General features: G+C 34.6%; 2 protein-coding genes and 1 long non-coding RNA gene across 10 annotated transcripts; 1 reads left to right on the top strand and 2 right to left on the bottom strand.

Moving 5' to 3' along the window:
- Positions 1-6,058: 6,058 nt before the first annotated feature.
- Positions 6,059-8,190, bottom strand: LOC113276081 (glucose-1-phosphate adenylyltransferase large subunit 2, chloroplastic-like). 8 transcript variants are annotated; one of them, XR_003323936.1, is made up of 5 exons: positions 8,004-8,190; positions 7,747-7,849; positions 6,934-7,243; positions 6,608-6,828; positions 6,059-6,434 (listed from the first exon to the last, which is right to left on the bottom strand). XR_003323936.1 is itself a non-coding variant. In XM_026525673.1 (4 exons), the coding sequence occupies exons 2-4, from the start codon at positions 7,218-7,220 to the stop codon at positions 6,357-6,359; spliced, it is 321 nt and encodes a 106-aa protein (XP_026381458.1). In that variant the 5' UTR covers positions 7,221-7,243; positions 8,004-8,190; the 3' UTR covers positions 6,059-6,356. The 8 variants fall into 8 exon arrangements, 2 of the variants coding, with proteins under 2 accessions (XP_026381458.1, XP_026381459.1); XR_003323937.1 differs by having other exon boundaries at positions 7,146-7,243; XR_003323940.1 differs by having other exon boundaries at positions 6,737-6,828; positions 7,146-7,243.
- A 1,578-nt stretch (positions 8,191-9,768) lies between these two features.
- LOC113274065 lies at positions 9,769-12,371 on the bottom strand. Its single transcript, XR_003322749.1, has 3 exons — positions 11,204-12,371; positions 10,981-11,093; positions 9,769-10,142 (listed from the first exon to the last, which is right to left on the bottom strand). It is a non-coding gene; the product is annotated as an uncharacterized LOC113274065 (long non-coding RNA).
- A 78-nt stretch (positions 12,372-12,449) lies between these two features.
- On the top strand, positions 12,450-13,022 carry LOC113272766. The gene has a single exon (XM_026522563.1). The coding sequence runs from the start codon at positions 12,450-12,452 to the stop codon at positions 13,020-13,022; it is 573 nt and encodes a 190-aa protein (XP_026378348.1).
- The last annotated feature ends 4,077 nt before the right edge of the window (positions 13,023-17,099 follow it).

The raw sequence follows: 17,099 nt of genomic DNA, 5'->3' as shown, positions 1-17,099 counted from the left end.
GCAACTAAACCTATAGTTCACTTAGTTCAGTTTGTATTCCCACGCCTCCGACCTATGAATAAGTCACGTACTTGGAACAATTCCTTTGGTTCGTATTCCAAACAGTAAAGGAACAAAAAATATGTTTGGTATAAACTCTATTCATCCAGGTGATATGAGCCGGACAAAGGCTCTTTTGTTTATTTTAACATAAACTCCTTCGTCGGGTCCTTAGATATATCTTATGTTCAATTACCGAAGTAATCGGTTAAGATTAAGCCAACAACACTATTAATCCAAAGAATTGTGTTGATGCCGATCTACTCAATTAATCAATCCAATCTATCACAAGGATAAACCGATTAATAATTGGATCCTCTTTTACCGAAACAAGTATTGTGCACACCAAAGATTATGAACCCACAAATCAGAAATCTTCAATATCTTCTTCGTCTTCAAATCTTCTTAGATCTTCAATAATAACCTGCACACAATCACTTGAATCTATTGTGATCAATCACGCACAGAACGGAGTCTGTTAACAATGGATTATCACAATATCTTCTGTAGAACTAACAATAGTCTAAAGATCCCTGTCGAAACTCCGAACTAGTTTGAGAGAATATTATATCAGAAAAGAAGATTCTCAAGCATAAACAAACTAGGTACAATCAAAGTTCAACCACTGTTAGTTAATCAAATCAATGAAAACAAAAGATAAAACGCAATTATCTAGTTTCCCACCAACGGTACACGCTAGAGCTTTTCAATCCAAAAGAAGACTTTAAACTGAGCGGTCGTAAGAGATTTCCCCTAATTAGGTTACTCTCCTCTTCGAATAGGCGGCTACACCAGTAACAACACAACAAAGAGGAAGCTTTTTGTTACGAAGGATTAGTTTGCTAGAAAGGAAAACTTCAAGTATTTATAGACAAGGAAGTTTGGACACCAAGGAATTTCCAAAACCGAAAATATTCTCAAGATATTCATTAAAGCACAAATTCGGTTTCCATAATTCCTGAAAATGCTCTGTCCAAAAATAATGATCGAAATCTCTCAGAAAATCTTTAATTATTAAATGCACATTATTAATTCTTATTTTCCTAAAAATGAAGTTAACTACCTTAATTAAAAGATTCTTAACTTATCAATGTTTCGATCCAGGGATTCTCTTCCCTTAGCTATTAAGGAATAACTTTAAACAATTAAAGAAATAAACATTCACAGCACATGTTCAAAGTATGTCGACATCCTTACTTTGTAAGTTCTCTTTCACACTTACAACCTTGAAACCGATTTGCCACACTTCCAAACAAGTTTAGAATTGGTTCATATGACTTTCAAGAACTACGTGATTGATCAAATAACATTCAATTACAATCATGGGTTTAACGGTGCTACCAAAACAAGTTTCGGTTCTACCTTCCATGTGAGTACTGTGCATAGTTACACTAGCTTTCCAAAATTCGGTTGACTAGGTACTAGGATCGGTTCCCCATATATATATGGTATCTAACTTATATGTGCTGCACATGTCCATAGGATCAGTTCCCCTTTGCCTAAAAACAGACTACACATGTTCATAGGATCAATTCCCCTTTCTTCTATAAACCTTGTTGCACTTCATACAAGTATCGGTTCCCCTTTGTGACATATTGCACCTCTTACTAGGATCGGTTACCCTTTCCCAAATTTGGTCAGACAAAACACAAACCCGATCATACCATCTCAGGTGATTACTTAAGATCGGTTTCACTAATAAAAGTCATACCAATACATAAGTCAGGCCTTTGTGAATAGTTCTACCAAGAATACAAACAAGTCGTGAACGGTTATGCTCAATCACACATATTGGTTGTTCATGAGATATGCAATGAAAAACAAAACCAATAACGCCTGGCGATTTCCTTTTCGATTCACAAACAAGTTTATGAACTTACTTCCTTAGAATACATGTAAAACATTTTTCCCTAGGATGAAATCCTCACATCATACCCATACATAATCACAATAGCATTCAAATGATTACGGAGATGTCTTATATACAAAGTTTAATGGTTAAGAAATAAACCTCGTATTGTATCCCTTAATACTATGTCTATCTAGAGTTCAAATATGCTTCGCAGTTTTGTTTTCAATATGCACGACTTGAAAGATACGTTAGGGAATGAAATAGTTCAAGTCAAATATTACTAACTTCAAGTGGAAGGATGATTGTTGTCGTTGTAGCTCCTTGATTCTTCACATCTTCAAGTCTTCGCAATACTTGTAATGTCTCATTATCCTAATATTTTCAAGCTAACCTATACGAAGTTGAATCTAGTATATAATCAAGCGACTCTTAATATGAGTTTTGATTCACTAAAATATGACAACCAAACTTGACATACCAACGCTTGGTGGGTACAACCAAGCTATGATCTAACAATTTTGTTAACGAGGAAAATGCAATAACAGAAAAACCCGGGGACCTCGTCCAGATTGAATACTACACTGCATTAAGTCGCTACAGACACTAGCCATCTAGCAGACTTTGGACCGGAATGTAGTTGAGATTGAATCAACCTTACAAGCGCTTTAGTTACAGTTGCGCTCCTTACGCCTCTTGAACCTCGCAAGGTTCTACGCACTTTATTCCCTTAGCTGACATCTTTTACAACCTAAGAGTTATTTCAGCTGAAGTGAAGAATTTTGATACCAATCTGCCTCTAACATATAAGCCTATTGGATTTATGTTTCGATCAAAGATCAAGGTGTAAAATATGTTTGTAATAAACAAGCAAGCAAACCTCACAAATTCGGAACTTACGAATCCCAAAGAGCATCCTAAATTCTTAACCATTTCCCAACAACAATCGTCGAAAGATCAACTAACATCAGTCTTTAGATATTTATCTTGAGGAATCACAAAGTATGAGACGAGAATATTTTGCGATTACTATTTATCTTGCCTGAAAGAGATTACAAAAACCTCAATAACAAAAAGCAAGATCAGGATACACAAACTATCAAGGTAGAGATAGTCGGACCTGGCTTCACGAATCTCCAAGCAAAGTCTTTTTAGTCGTAGACCTAAAAAGTCAATAGAGGTGACTCTAGAATCAACTAGGACACAAGGTTTCAGTAATTTAATTTCCCAAATGACAGAGCTGTTATATTTATAGTTTTCAAAGATCAGGGTTAGCTTAGACTTCAAGCTAAGATAACTTGAGAATCAAGCAAACAAATTAGGTCTTCAAACTACAATAGAAGACTAACACATAGGTTCAGTTACTGAGCCGCGTATAGTAACTGTTCGGTTTGGAAAGTTAGTCAAAGAACTAAAAGCTATTTGATGTTCATTTAAACACCTAAGAAATTAATCATAGTTCACATACATAAATGTTTAAGTGATCAGTGAATTCTCAGCAGTGTTAAGAGAGTTCCAGCAATGCTAAACATATTAAAATGATAAGTCTTTAAGCATCTTCTAAACATTGCCGAGACAGTTAGTACAACGGTTTTCCAACCGTAGGGATTTTCCACGAGTCAAGGTGCTACGGTTCGTGAGCCGAGTTCTCCAACCCTACTATACTACCAAACTCAGTTGACCACAATTCGTGAACCAGGTTCACCTAACCAATTTATCCAACTTATAAAATATGTTCACCACGGTTCTCCAACCGGGTTCGTGAACTGTTCCCAACTGAAGATGTGGTTTTCGAACTGGTTCGCCAACCTTCCTGTATTTCTGTATCTCATATATCTATGGTTTGCAAACTGAGTTCATCAACCTACCCTGAGTAGAAATTCCAGTAATTTCATATTTCTCTCTTATGATGTTTGACACATTCCCATGTGATACAATCATTTGTATAGGCAATTTTCTCTTGATCAACAAATTAATTCATATATGTAATATTGTTAAGGACCTTTGAACATCTAATCGCTAAATCATATTTCGAAGTTTCTCACAAGACAGGCTTGACTGGAAACATCTTCTTTGTGAATCTATTATAAGTCATACGACATAGTCTCAATAGATAGAATGATAGTATAGTGAGTAAAATAGAATGGTTCAGTCTTCACATACCTGATACAGAAGTTATCCAAATGTCTTCGTCGATCTTCAGTCTTCAAGGGTGATCTCTGATACTCAACTACAATTCTAACTTATCCGAAACTTGACTTAGTAGACTAGAAATCAAGATATAGTTTTGATTACCTAACATTGACAACAAGTTTGAGATAGCAAAACTTGTGGGTACAACCGAGCAATGCTCTAGCAATCTCCCCCTTTGTCAATTTTAGTGACAAAACTATATTTAAAACATATGGATACAATAAATAAACTTTTCATCTCAATCCACTATGCTTGATTTCCTTGGTTCTTCAACACACGTCTTGAATTCTTCCTACTTCAAGTTCTTCTAATGTTCTGCATGTGTTCATTCAACACTTTGCTGTTGAAGATCCATAGCGATAAAAACTTATGAGAATACTCGTTAAGAGCTTTTATAGAATGAGGTAGACATACTCTACTCATTAGTCGTATAGAGAAACATAATATTGTTAGCTTCCTCAAAATTCAATTGCACCATAATTCTGAAGAAATACTACAATGATATATTCTCTCCCTTAGTCAATACATACTACTTTTGCAACTAGGGATTAACCCGTGCCGTAACGGCACGGTTTTATTTTATCCCTCCACCCTTTTTATTTTGATACATTAAGTAAGGTTGTTGAAGTTAATATCAAGCATAACAGCTCACTCAAACACAATAACAACTTTGTAATTCATGGAAAAAAGAAGACATTGAAGAACTGTATGTCTCATTCAATAATTTATGTCATCACATCGGTAGCATGCATGTGCTCCTTCAGATTATAGCATAACACTATCACTAAACGTGTAATATCCGTGTGCACACCTTTATTATTAATAGTTTTGGAAACTAAAACACTTTCTTTTTTTGATACAGAAGAAAACAATTCTAAACCATAAGTTTTTCTCCTCCATCATAACATGCAGCCATCACAATTTTATTTCGAATAAGGCAAAAATTCACTTCCTCAACCTCATACAAATTGGGTTAACTAACATATGCATATCAAGATAATCACCATTAAAAGTTTCTCAAGTAGTACTTTACTTTGATTGTTGCCTGAAGTACTAAGTTCTAGATCAACTGATTCAACAACCGCTCAACATATGTATAATAATTTTCTTTGATAGTGTTTCTTCACACTCTTAATCGATAACTGCAACCATATAAAAGAATATATTTTTAGAAATCTTACAACGGTGTAGTAGTGCTGCCTATCTTCTTCTCGCCTGATAATATTCAAGGGTACTTGTACTCATCAGAAGTCAACATCTTAGATGTCTGGGTTCTCAATTGTACTAGTTTCTAAGAATTACCTCCTTATGTGAAATATACTTGTATCAAGGATAGTTGAAGCATTAGTATTCTCAAAAACCTCTGAGAAATGTGTCGTTTTACCGGCCCTAATATGACTCTATCAAACCTACAACTATATTAAAGCAAAAAGTGGGCAACTCAAAGGATCCAAATTAAAAATATGAGCATAAACACTTATTAATCAAGGTAGTCCAAGTAGAAACCCCAAAACAAAGAATTTCGATACTAAAAAGGTTTCTAACCAATACGAGCCTGAACACTTACTAACCAAGATTTGAACTGAAACCAAATTTTAAGAAATAATAATTAATATGATAAGAGAAAGGACTACATAGACCAAGGAACCAACGTAATCATATTTACCATCACAATCAATGCAATTTGATAGTATTTCTCCATAACCTAGCTCTGCAACATATTTATCAATCACATATACAATTAAATTAGGAAGACTCCATGACAAGCAGTCATGTCGGTAGCTCAAGGAACAAAACTATTGTGTATAAGAACAGGAAACTTTAGATATTACGGGAAGAGCTTGCACCTATCTATAGATTAATCAATCCATCAATCTATATAGATATATAATTTAAACCCTAGGACACCCCACCCTCCAAGAATGTCTTTGGAATAATCAAGCATGGTTTTTAAGAACAATTTTTCTCGAGAGATTAAGAAAAAACTCGAAGGTTACAATTTGGATTGTAAGCTTTATAATTGGTTCGTCAATGATTACATTCAGTTGGTACATGTACTAAGCTAAATAATTACATTCCAAACAAAAGCTAATAAATTTTTTATATCCCGCTAATATGTTCATAATTTCCCAATAATTTCGAGAAAGCAAGGACCGTAATAGCAACTTAACTTCAGTAGGTAACTATGTATAGACACTTGTATTCTAATTTGACACATATTAATCACTATTACGTGAAACCTTAAGCATACCTATCTCAAAATCCAGGTGAACTCTCACGACATCAATTGTTCCTCAGACCGCTTCCTTCCAGCAAATTGAAGGAAGGAAGAAAACTGAGTCGTAGCCAGAACCTGTTCCAGCAAATTTTTAGATTAGTTATGGCAGATATATATACATCAAACTCTATCAAGAAAACATGACTTCACTTGCTTTTAAATACGATTTTTATAGTATTTGAATGAATCAAAAATTATGATAAGATGGGTATGAAAATAATTGAAGACTGGCATATATTACATCAAACCTCTATAAATCCATCTTCAAAATTCACATCATTCCTGAAATTGCTAGTGGTGTAGCAAAAGGAAAGATATAATTGAACAAAGTAAGGATATATTGTATATCTTATGCCGCTGCTGATACGATTACTTACTGGGACATCAATCATCCTGGTGCATCCTCCAATAGAAACCTATTGATTGAACCAGAAATAATTATTTGCATGCATCTTAAACAGGAATCAATCTGGATGAACAACAGATAAACACAAAATAAAACAAATTAAGATGATAACCTTTCTCAGTAATAGTACTTGAAAAAAAATTTGTTAATCTTAATAATTAATATAACCTGATAATCAAAACAAATTTTAGTTAAGTTTCTTGCAACAGGTTTCTTTGTCCATCTATTGAGATTTAACAGCAAAGGCGAGTCCTAGTCCCTCAACCCAAAACGATTAAAGATACAGTTTTTGGATCTGATGTTTCTTTATAATACTGGCACTTTATGGATCTGCAATAAAACATAGTATAGACATTGAGATTGTCATCGGGGAAAATAACCTCAAGCTCCTCAACAGGGAACATGTCGTGATGATATTCTTCAACCATGTTCTTTTGCTGCTGCTGCTCCTTCATTCCTGAAGTGAACTTCAACTTTACTGCAAGAAAAATCATTAGTTGTTTAGAGACATTAGAACACTCTTTCATAGCAATATGCTTAGAAATTGCAAACATAAAAAGCAATGGCACAGTAACTTATTCACTACATAGTTTGACCCTATAGTGAATAGTCAGTGAAAGGAAAACAAATAAATAATAATAATCATGTAGGAACAAATAAGGAGAATGTTATTAATCTGATCAAACTCGCTCCAGTTTCGTACGGACTGATTTTCAATAAATTCCAAAATATGAAACCCCTATGTTCTATAAATAATAGAAAATTAAAGCAAGAAGAAAAAATAAAGTCGGTGGTTTTTGTAAATCGGAGCAAAAAGAACATGTTCTAACTTTTGAATCAAGCTCTTTGTACAATGCAAGAGCTTCTCTTCGCTGATCGTTTCGTCTTCAATAGAGGGACACTGAAGCGTTCTACTGGGATGAAATAATTCCACAGACACGAAATAATATGAGCGGGTGTAAATGTGTGTTTCATGAGAACCTGAATCATTGATTTATCTCTTCTTTAAACAAATCCCAGCTGTTCTTTATCAATGCATATGTCCCTAGCAATTAGTTCAAAATCAGGATCACCATGGCATAATCTGAAACATAAACCTTGGTTAAAATTTAACAGACCCTTTTTAATCGAATTTCAAATTTCATACAAATAATGAGTCAAAATCAAATATAAACACAAATAATGAACCAAATCTCGAGTTTTCAGGGATCAGAGAACCAAGACTGGCAAAACCATACCCGTAATTTCAGTTTTGCAGCACCAATTGATTTGAGAACTAACTTTTTTGGCAATTCTGATCGATCAGAGGACTAAACCAAAGCTCAAAATCATGGTGAACATTCCCATGGAAAAAAAAAATAGAACCTGCGTGTTCCATGTTTCACGAATGCAAGGAAGGAAGACCAAGAACTCGAGGGTAGAGGATTTTGGGTAACTATAGAAAACGATTGAACACCCACGGTCACTCATTCATATCCCTAAAACCTAAGGCACACGTGCAGAAAATGTGTATGGTCTGGAAAACTACGGCCATGGATTTATTTTTGCCAAGGACAAATCCTGACCACTCTTTACATAGGCTAAGTTATCCAAAATGTGCTATGTATTCTAAACTAGGGTTTAACCCGTGCCGTAACAACATGGGCATCAATTATTCTTAATTACTCTTCTTTTAAGCATATTGATTTGGTTTAAGTTGTTATGCATCATGTTATTGGGCGGACCGCAGATCGGAGGGTCCGAAAGGGAAGAGTCCCTTTTATGATCACTATTTTGTAAAATGGACCGTAACGCAAATATGTAATTTGATAAAAAGATTTCAACCGCGACGCAGAAAATGTCGAAAATGCTCTTCCGTTTTAGTCTAATTATTATAACTCCTTTTGTATTTTTTCCAAAAAAAGTGATATTTTCACTCTGTATCCGGAGAAGTGATACTTTCTCGTGTCAGGAAAACTGATACTTTCATGTTATTTCATGAAAAGTGATACTTTTAGGTCGGTTGTCCTCTCCGTGGCAGCGGTGTTCCAGTAGTTTTCATTTGTTCATTTTCCTACCAAATTTAGTTCTTACATTTTCCTGGAATTAATTTTTTATTTGATACCATGTTTTTCTTTCTATCCCGCTTCATATATGTGGAAGTCTGTTGGTCCCGACTGAGACCGTGAAAACCAAATGCGATTATTAACAATCATCCATGAACATACAATCACAACTAAGTTACAACGACTACTAAGCAATATTCTCGATGATGTAAATTTATCAAAACGTTTCTTTACCAAAGTATCTTTTTCATAATAGGAATTATCAAACCCTCCCCGTAAATTTGGTCTGTAAGATACTATAAGTTCAGTTCCAATTTTCCTTTTTTTCCTCTCAAGTTTACGGTTTTGCTATACTCCGGGCCTCTGGCCTTCCCAGTGATACTTCTCAAAATTAAGAAAAAAAAATGGTAATTATACATTCATTTATGTTCCAATTAGGTACAATAGAGCGTCAGAAAGATTGACCCTTTCTCTTATTCCAAATCAATAAGGCCTAATCCATTGCAGATTCACTCCATGTAGACAGCCACTTCCTGCAATATCTTTATGGGGTGCAATTCTCACAGTTAATTTTTCCCTTTAGTTACAAGGATGATTAAAATTGAGCTAGATTCCCTTGTTATCTAGTATCTACTACTTTCTGGTCCGTGAGCATAAGTCAATGTGATCAAATCGTGAAAGTCATTCTGTGCACAAAATCTTAAATTAAATTACAAAAAGTCATGCATTGGATGCGTATACAGAACTCCCTTGGATCCTAACAACAAAATAATTTCTTTCCAATATTCATCCAGTGCTCCGGTCATGGAAGACGTATATTACCTAACTTCGAATTCAATCCATATCCCGTCTGATCAGATTTAGTAGGACATGCGACGATAACTAAAAAACTAACATCTATCATGAGAAATCCACCAATCAAATATAAGTTTAGACTGCGTACGAAGAGAAAAAAAAATAGAAAAAGTTGATACACACTACAAATATATTGGATCATATTACAGTGGCAACCTTACAAGTTAAGGTAAGCTGAGTTTTTTTTATAATGCTAATACTGGATATTGTTTATTTATGTTGAGTATAATTCATGTACAAAGAAGAAAAGGGTGAGTTAGTGAGTGAACCTTTTCTTACCACCGGGAGGTGCAACATTATTTGAAGTCCGAGTACAAATTAATACTGGCTATAATTGTAGTTTAGTGACTTATTTTGATTGTAGTATATGGAAAATTCTCATTGGCTCTACGAAGAGGTTCAAGTTCAACATCCTCAGCACCGTAAACACCAGATCAATTTCTGTCTTCAATGAACTCAACTTCATAGGCAGTCACTCTGCACATTTACAGTCTTATGAAATTAAGAGCTGCTGGTTCCAACTACTCAAGGAAAATCTCAAAAGTCAAAATCAATAACAATCGTAAACTACAAAAGAGGTTAATGTCTTTGGCAGAAAATAAATTTGGGTCTTCTACAAATTCAACTCCTGAATTCAGTAAGAATGAATTTCACATATTAACTACTACATCAGTGCTGAAGCAAAATAATCAGATGTAGCCTAGCACAAAGTACCAACGCCTAAACAAATTTAAAGTCCACCAAAGGAGATAAGTGAAGTATATATGAATTAAATATGGTAGTAATGTTCACCGCAAGAAGAAAAAAACGAAGCCATAATATGTGTCATTAATGTCTGCAAACTGTACTTATAACTTGTAAATGAATGCGTTTTAAGCTCTAAAGCATGAATAGTTTACCCTTTGCTAGGATATGTACTTTTGTACTTATAACTTGTAAATGAATGCATTTTAAGCTCTAAAGCATGAATAATTCACCCTTCCCTAGGATATGTACCTCAGAGATATTTGTTTGATTGTGTCTTCCAGAAACCCCAAGGAAATCTCAACATGACAGATAAATAAATTCCACGGATCCATACTTGCAGACAAACAAAATATGGCATCAAGGAAGAATTCATAAAATAATGTGATTGAACTTATAGATTGTAATGCAAACTGAAATTGTAAACCGTAATACAGTTGATCATCTATGAGTTACACGAAATCTAATAATAGAAAGACAATTGATGAGGCTTCATAACTGGAAGCTAGATACCACAAAATATCATAATCTTTCAAAATCAAGAAAACCAATTGATTTGAAATCTCTTTACCTTGAACTCCTCTAAGCTTCAGGAATTCCAGCAAACCAAATCCAAGCATACTGTTTCTTAGCTTTTATAGCTAAACCCCAATAATTCAACACATAAATATGACGGCTCCAAATCTGAAAATTACAAAATCATATCAACCCCACAATTACTGAAAGGAATATTTTTTTTAGTCCATACTGATCAATCGAAAGTAATTGAGGGTATTGAAATTTTTAGTTCTTACCGTCTTTGTGAAAGGTGGGTTTGTGGGTTTCTATCAACCACTCGGTACATTCGTTGAACATCGCGCGGGCTTGTTGATACAAATCCCCATTAGTAAACCCCCATTGATGAAATTGGCATTAACAGTTTCAAAGCTCGAAGGTTTACCAAATGACAAAGCTTTGTGAATTTCGGGTGATTCATAACCAACATCAACTTGAATTTTGGAAACCTTAAAGGATATAAAATATAAGAACGACGGTGAAACATAGTTCGAAGACAGAAAGAAGAAGAAAACGATTTCTCCCTGCAATTTTCTGTTCGTCTCTTTTGCGCTCTTTATAGTCTCGACTCTCTATTGTTGGGTGTGGAAGTGGCAACGACGGGAATGAATCATACTTCGGAGAATCCAATATGAATGATTATGATATAAGTGAAGATAGAAAATGAAGAAGGAGACGATGGATAGAACTTTTGGTTTTATTTGCTAGGGTTTGAGCTTTTTCTTCCGCGCTTGAGAATGAGAACCGTTTCAGTATCAAAAAAGATTTAGCTATCCAAAAAACAGCCATAGATTTATCTCTTGGGATCAAATCTTGGCTGCCTCTTACAGTAGAAAAGGATATGAACATGAAGCCATTGAGAATTGATATGTTCTCACAGTATTGAAAGATGAAGCAAATACAGGAATAACAGTTATGAACAAGAAAACCAAGAAAGTTTATTAGTATGTAATAATTGGACGAAACCTTAAAAAAGACCTACAGACATATTTAATGGCGCAAAATCATCCGAGAGAAATCTAGTCTATGGCGCAAAATCATCCAAGAGAAGTGCGGAGGCGATGAAGAGGCATGGACTGCTCCACAAACAAACCAGACTCCAAGGGTGTGGGTTATGGAAAAATATTCTTAAGCAATCAAAAATTTTGAAAAGTGGGACTAACCAAATTGTATCCGAGCGGTAAGAATGTTCGTTTTTGGGAAGATAGTTGGAAAACAGCACAACCCTTGAAGGAGCTCTATCCTAAAATTTGGAGAAAGTCGAGCAAGAAAGGAAGAGTGATACACAGAATGGTGAACAGAAATGGGTTGCAAACTCCATCATGGGATTTAGGCTTTAAATCGGGTTTCAGAGAAGAAAATATAAGTGATGTTGCTGCGCTCATTGAAACTATTGGGGATCCTAGCAATTTAGGAACATAAGAAGTTACAAGGTCATGGACTCCGGGTAAAAATGGAGAATTCTCAGTTTCTTCTTGTTACGAAATGATTGATGGACAACAACAGTTACGAGGACAAGCTCAAGCTCAAGCAAGACAATGCAGAATGCCGTTGAATTACATTTGGAATTCAGCCATCCCAACGAAAGTGTCATTTCTAGTTTGGGCTACAGCAATGAATGGATTACCAACTATTGATCGTTTACGTCGAAGAGGGATGGCAATCACAAACATTAACTGTTGTCTGTGTCATCAAGAACACGAATCAATTTCACACATCTTTATTCAATGTGAGTTTGCAAAGAAAGTGTGGGATCATTTCTTAAACTTGTTGGAAATTAGATGGAGGCCGCCAGATTCATGTATGGATTTCGTTGTGTCTTGGCAGTTGAAATTCAGGACCGAACTAAGGGAATTTCTTAAATTCTGTTTGCCCTTCGCCATATGGCAGCAAATCTGGGAGGAAAGGAACGATAGAGTTTTCCGCAACAAGGAAAAAACATTAGAAAGGGTTATTATTCAAGTGAAGGCTTCCTTATTCAGTTGGGCGAGAGTTCATGAATCCTTTAAGCATTTTAAGTTTGTGGATTTCATGCACGGTTGGGAGGTTTTTAAGTAGTAACTAGCTTCAAACATGTAGTAGGGGAAATATTTTTTTGTTCCATGTTTTACACTCCCCTTTACTCGTTTTGTGTTGTCCAGTTTGAATAGATGTGTGTTGTTTCTTTTAGTGCTAGCTCAGCACTCTCTAGTGAATGAATTTTATCTTCTCCAAAAAAAGACATATTTAATGTGTCTGAGAGATAAGACTATTGACTTATAATAGTCAAAGTCAATTGACATTGACTTTCACAAAACTCATTATTTCCTAATAGCCCCCTCAAACTGTTTAGTCACAGACTCTATCAGTTTGAAAAATCTCACAGACAATAAACAGAATATGTTGTAACAAATATGTCTGATAAAATCTTACAGACAGGAGTGCAAATACTAAAAGATAATAAATGTGAAAGTAAGACTATCACACACAGTAAGCTAATAAATTTGCAGAGGGAGCTGCAGTAGATGTTGTAGCAGAATCACCTTCTGTAGTTGTCGAATTATCATATGTAGTTGTTGCAGGTAGAGAAAGACCAAGTAACTGCTGAAGTAAAGAAGTAAACACAGGAGCAAATAAACCTTTAGTGAACAAATCTGCCAGCTGCTGTTCAGAAGCTATATGTTGAACATTGAGAAAACCATCAGCAATCAATTCTCTCACAGCATGATAGTGTATCTTTATGTGTTTTGTCCTGTAATGAGAAACATGATTAGCAGATAAGTATATGGCACTTGTGTTATCACAATACAACGTTATTGGCAACTTCAAGGAAATATGCAGTTCACTAAATAAGGAAGATAGCCATTCCAATTCCGCAGTACCAACAGATAGGCATTTATACTCTACTTCAGTTGTAGACCTTGAAACAGTTGGTTGCTTTTTACTTGACCAAGAAATTAGAGAATTTCCTAAAAATACAGCATAACCCCCTGTTGATCTTGCAGTCTCAGGATAATTCCCCCAATCTGAATCAGTGTAAGCTGTTAATTATTCAATATCTCCTTTCCTTAAGGTTATACCATAACCAGTTGTACCTTTTAAGTATCTAAGTATCCTCTTGACTAACAACATATGTGCATCTGTTGGAGCATGCATGAATTGACTCACATAATTAACTCCAAAACAAATATCAGGTCTTGTTAAACATAAATATTGAAGCATACCAACTATAGTTCTATATTCAAAAACATTTGACAGCAAAGTACCCTCATTAATGGAAAACCTTGGCCCTTTAGATACAGGAGTACTGCATGGATTACACTCTTCCATGTTAGCTTTTTGTAATAGCTCAACTGTATACTTCTTTTGAGTTAACTTGATGTCATCAGATGTTCTTACAGCCTCTATTCCTAAGAAATAACTCAAATCACCTAATTGTTTCATTGCAAAAAAGGAAATAAAATATTTCACCAAGTGATCAAGTAAAGCATGTGAAGTGCCAGTCAAAATGATATCATCTACATATAACAGGAGCACCATCATTTCAGAACCAGCCACATATACAAACAATGATAAATCTGACACTGTTCTAACAAAACCATAAGAAGTAAGAGTTATACTGAATTTTTGAAACCATGCCCTGGGTGCTTGTTTAAGACCATACAAGCTTTTCTTCAAATGACAAACCTTATTAGGAAATTTTTCACTAATAAAGCCTGGTGGTTGCTTCATATACACATTTTCTGTTAAATCACCATGTAGAAAAGCATTTGATACATCTAACTGTCCAATAGCCACCCTTTAGTAACAGCAATACATAATGTCACTCTAACTGTAGTTGACTTAACTACAGGACTAAATGTCTCACCATAATAAACTCCATCCCGTTGATTATACCCTTGAGCTACCAGCATAGATTTCAGTTTATCAAGAGTACCATCTGAATTTAGTTTAACTCTATACACCCACTTTCAACCTAGAACAGTCATATGAGGTTTTGGATTAACTAAACCCCAGGTACCATTTATTTCCAAAGCTTCTTTTTCATCCTTCATAGAGTTTAACCATTTTGGATCTTGCAGTGCTAGTTTAAAACTTTTTGGCTAAGTAGGTATATCAAGTAAAGAAGCAAAAGCTTTAGAAAGAGGATGTTTAACAGAATTATTCAAAACATGATCAGGAAAAGCTTTAGGTTTTACAATTCCTCTTTGGGATCTTGTGACAACAGAAGAAGAAGGAATAGAATCATATGAAGATGCATGCAGTTCATTGATAATAACTGAACTAGATAAAGATTTAGAAGGAAAATAAAATTCATTCTACAACATGTCTAGAAATATAAGTTCTTTTTGTAATAGGATTGTAACACTTGTAATCCTTGCGTAAAGTGCTATACCCAAGAAAAATACACTTTACAGATTTTGGAGAATTTATCTTCTCTAGAATGTCCTAAGAAAGGATAGCAAATACATCGAAAAACTCTTAAAAAGGAATAATCTGGACATTCATTATATAAAACTTGATAAGGAGATTGATCATTAAGAATTGGAGTAGGAGTTCTGTTTATCAAATAAGTTGCTGCTAAGAATGCATCATACCAATATTCTTTAGGACAAGAGGAATTAAAAAGCAAAGTATTCCCCATTTCAGTAATGTGTCTATGCTTCCTCTCAACAAGACCATTCTGCTCTGGAGTTTTTGGATAAGATATTCTTATTTGAATTCCAGAAGACTCAAGAAAAGTTTTAAAAATACCTTTTACCAGTTCACTAGCACCATCAGTTTGAAAATCCAATTTTTTTGTTTTGAACAAATTTTGAATCAAGTTTTTGAAATGTTGAAAACACTGGAAAGCTTCACTCTTGACTTACATTGGATATATCCAATGAAACCTACTAAAGTCATCAATAAAAAGTATGTAATATCTATGTCATGCTAATGAAGTAACAGGAGCAGGACCCCACTCATCACAATGAATTAGTGCAAGTGGAAAGGTAGCATGTGAAGAGGATAATTGAAAATGAAGCCACTTGCTCTTGGCAAGTTGACATAAATGACATAAAGAAGAAGATTTTGATGACTTAAGAATAATTCTTTTACTAAGATGAAGAGAATGAATGATTTTGGATGATGGATGCCCTAGTCTGTTATGCCAAATATCAGGAGAAGCAATAAGAGAAGAAAACGCAAATTGCATTAAAGTAGAAGTAATATGATATAAGTTGTTAACCATTTTTCCCTGAGCTAGCAATGCATGACCCACTAAACTTCTTATCTCATAACCATAAGGATCAAAAGTAATATAACACTTATTGTCTCTAGTAAACTTAGCAACATAGAGCAAATTATGTTTCATTTCTGGCACAAGAAGAACATTATCCAACCTAAAACAAGTTTTAGGTGTATTAATAGTAGTATTTCCAGTTAAAGAAATGGATAATTTCTTACCATTACCAATTATAACAACATCCTTTCCATTGTAGTTAGAAGTATTTTGAAGTAATGTCCTGTCCCCAGTCATATATGTTGATGCTCGACTATCTGAAATCCACACACTGCCAGAAGAAGAAGAAGGATCATCATTAAGTGCAGCACTTTGAACATTCAATCCTCTAAAAGCCTGCTGAGGAACATTTGAACCATTTACTGCACCAATTGAAAAAGTTTCTCCAGTGTCAGCATTTGCATAATGTGCATGATTGGTATTATTTGATGAACCATTTGGTGGAGGATGATATCTAAAAAAGCATCTTGTTGCTAGATGACCCTTTTTCTTACAGATTTGACAGAACATTTTGGAGTAATCCATATGAGGTCTCCCACTTGAATTTGAATTAAAACCATTTGAATTTGAAGAAGACCCATGTTGATATTGATTGTTTCCATTTGAACTAGAACCATGCTGATATTGACTATTTCTTTCATTGCCTCCATTTCCACTATTGCCATTTCTTCTATAATTATAACCATGTGAACCATTTCTTGCATACATAGCAGATTGTTCATCATACACACTATTATTTTGTTGTTGCCTCTCTACTAGAAATTGTTCATGGGATAGTAATTTTTCCTTTAATTCGCCAAAAGTATAAGGTGTTTCCCTATTTTGTGAAGATACCACAAAAATATCATAATAACTACTCAACCCATTCATTA

Source organism: Papaver somniferum, chromosome 4 (genome assembly GCF_003573695.1).
Source record: "Papaver somniferum cultivar HN1 chromosome 4, ASM357369v1, whole genome shotgun sequence".
Taxonomy (NCBI): domain Eukaryota; kingdom Viridiplantae; phylum Streptophyta; class Magnoliopsida; order Ranunculales; family Papaveraceae; genus Papaver; species Papaver somniferum.
This window is presented reverse-complemented; position numbering and strand designations above follow the sequence as displayed.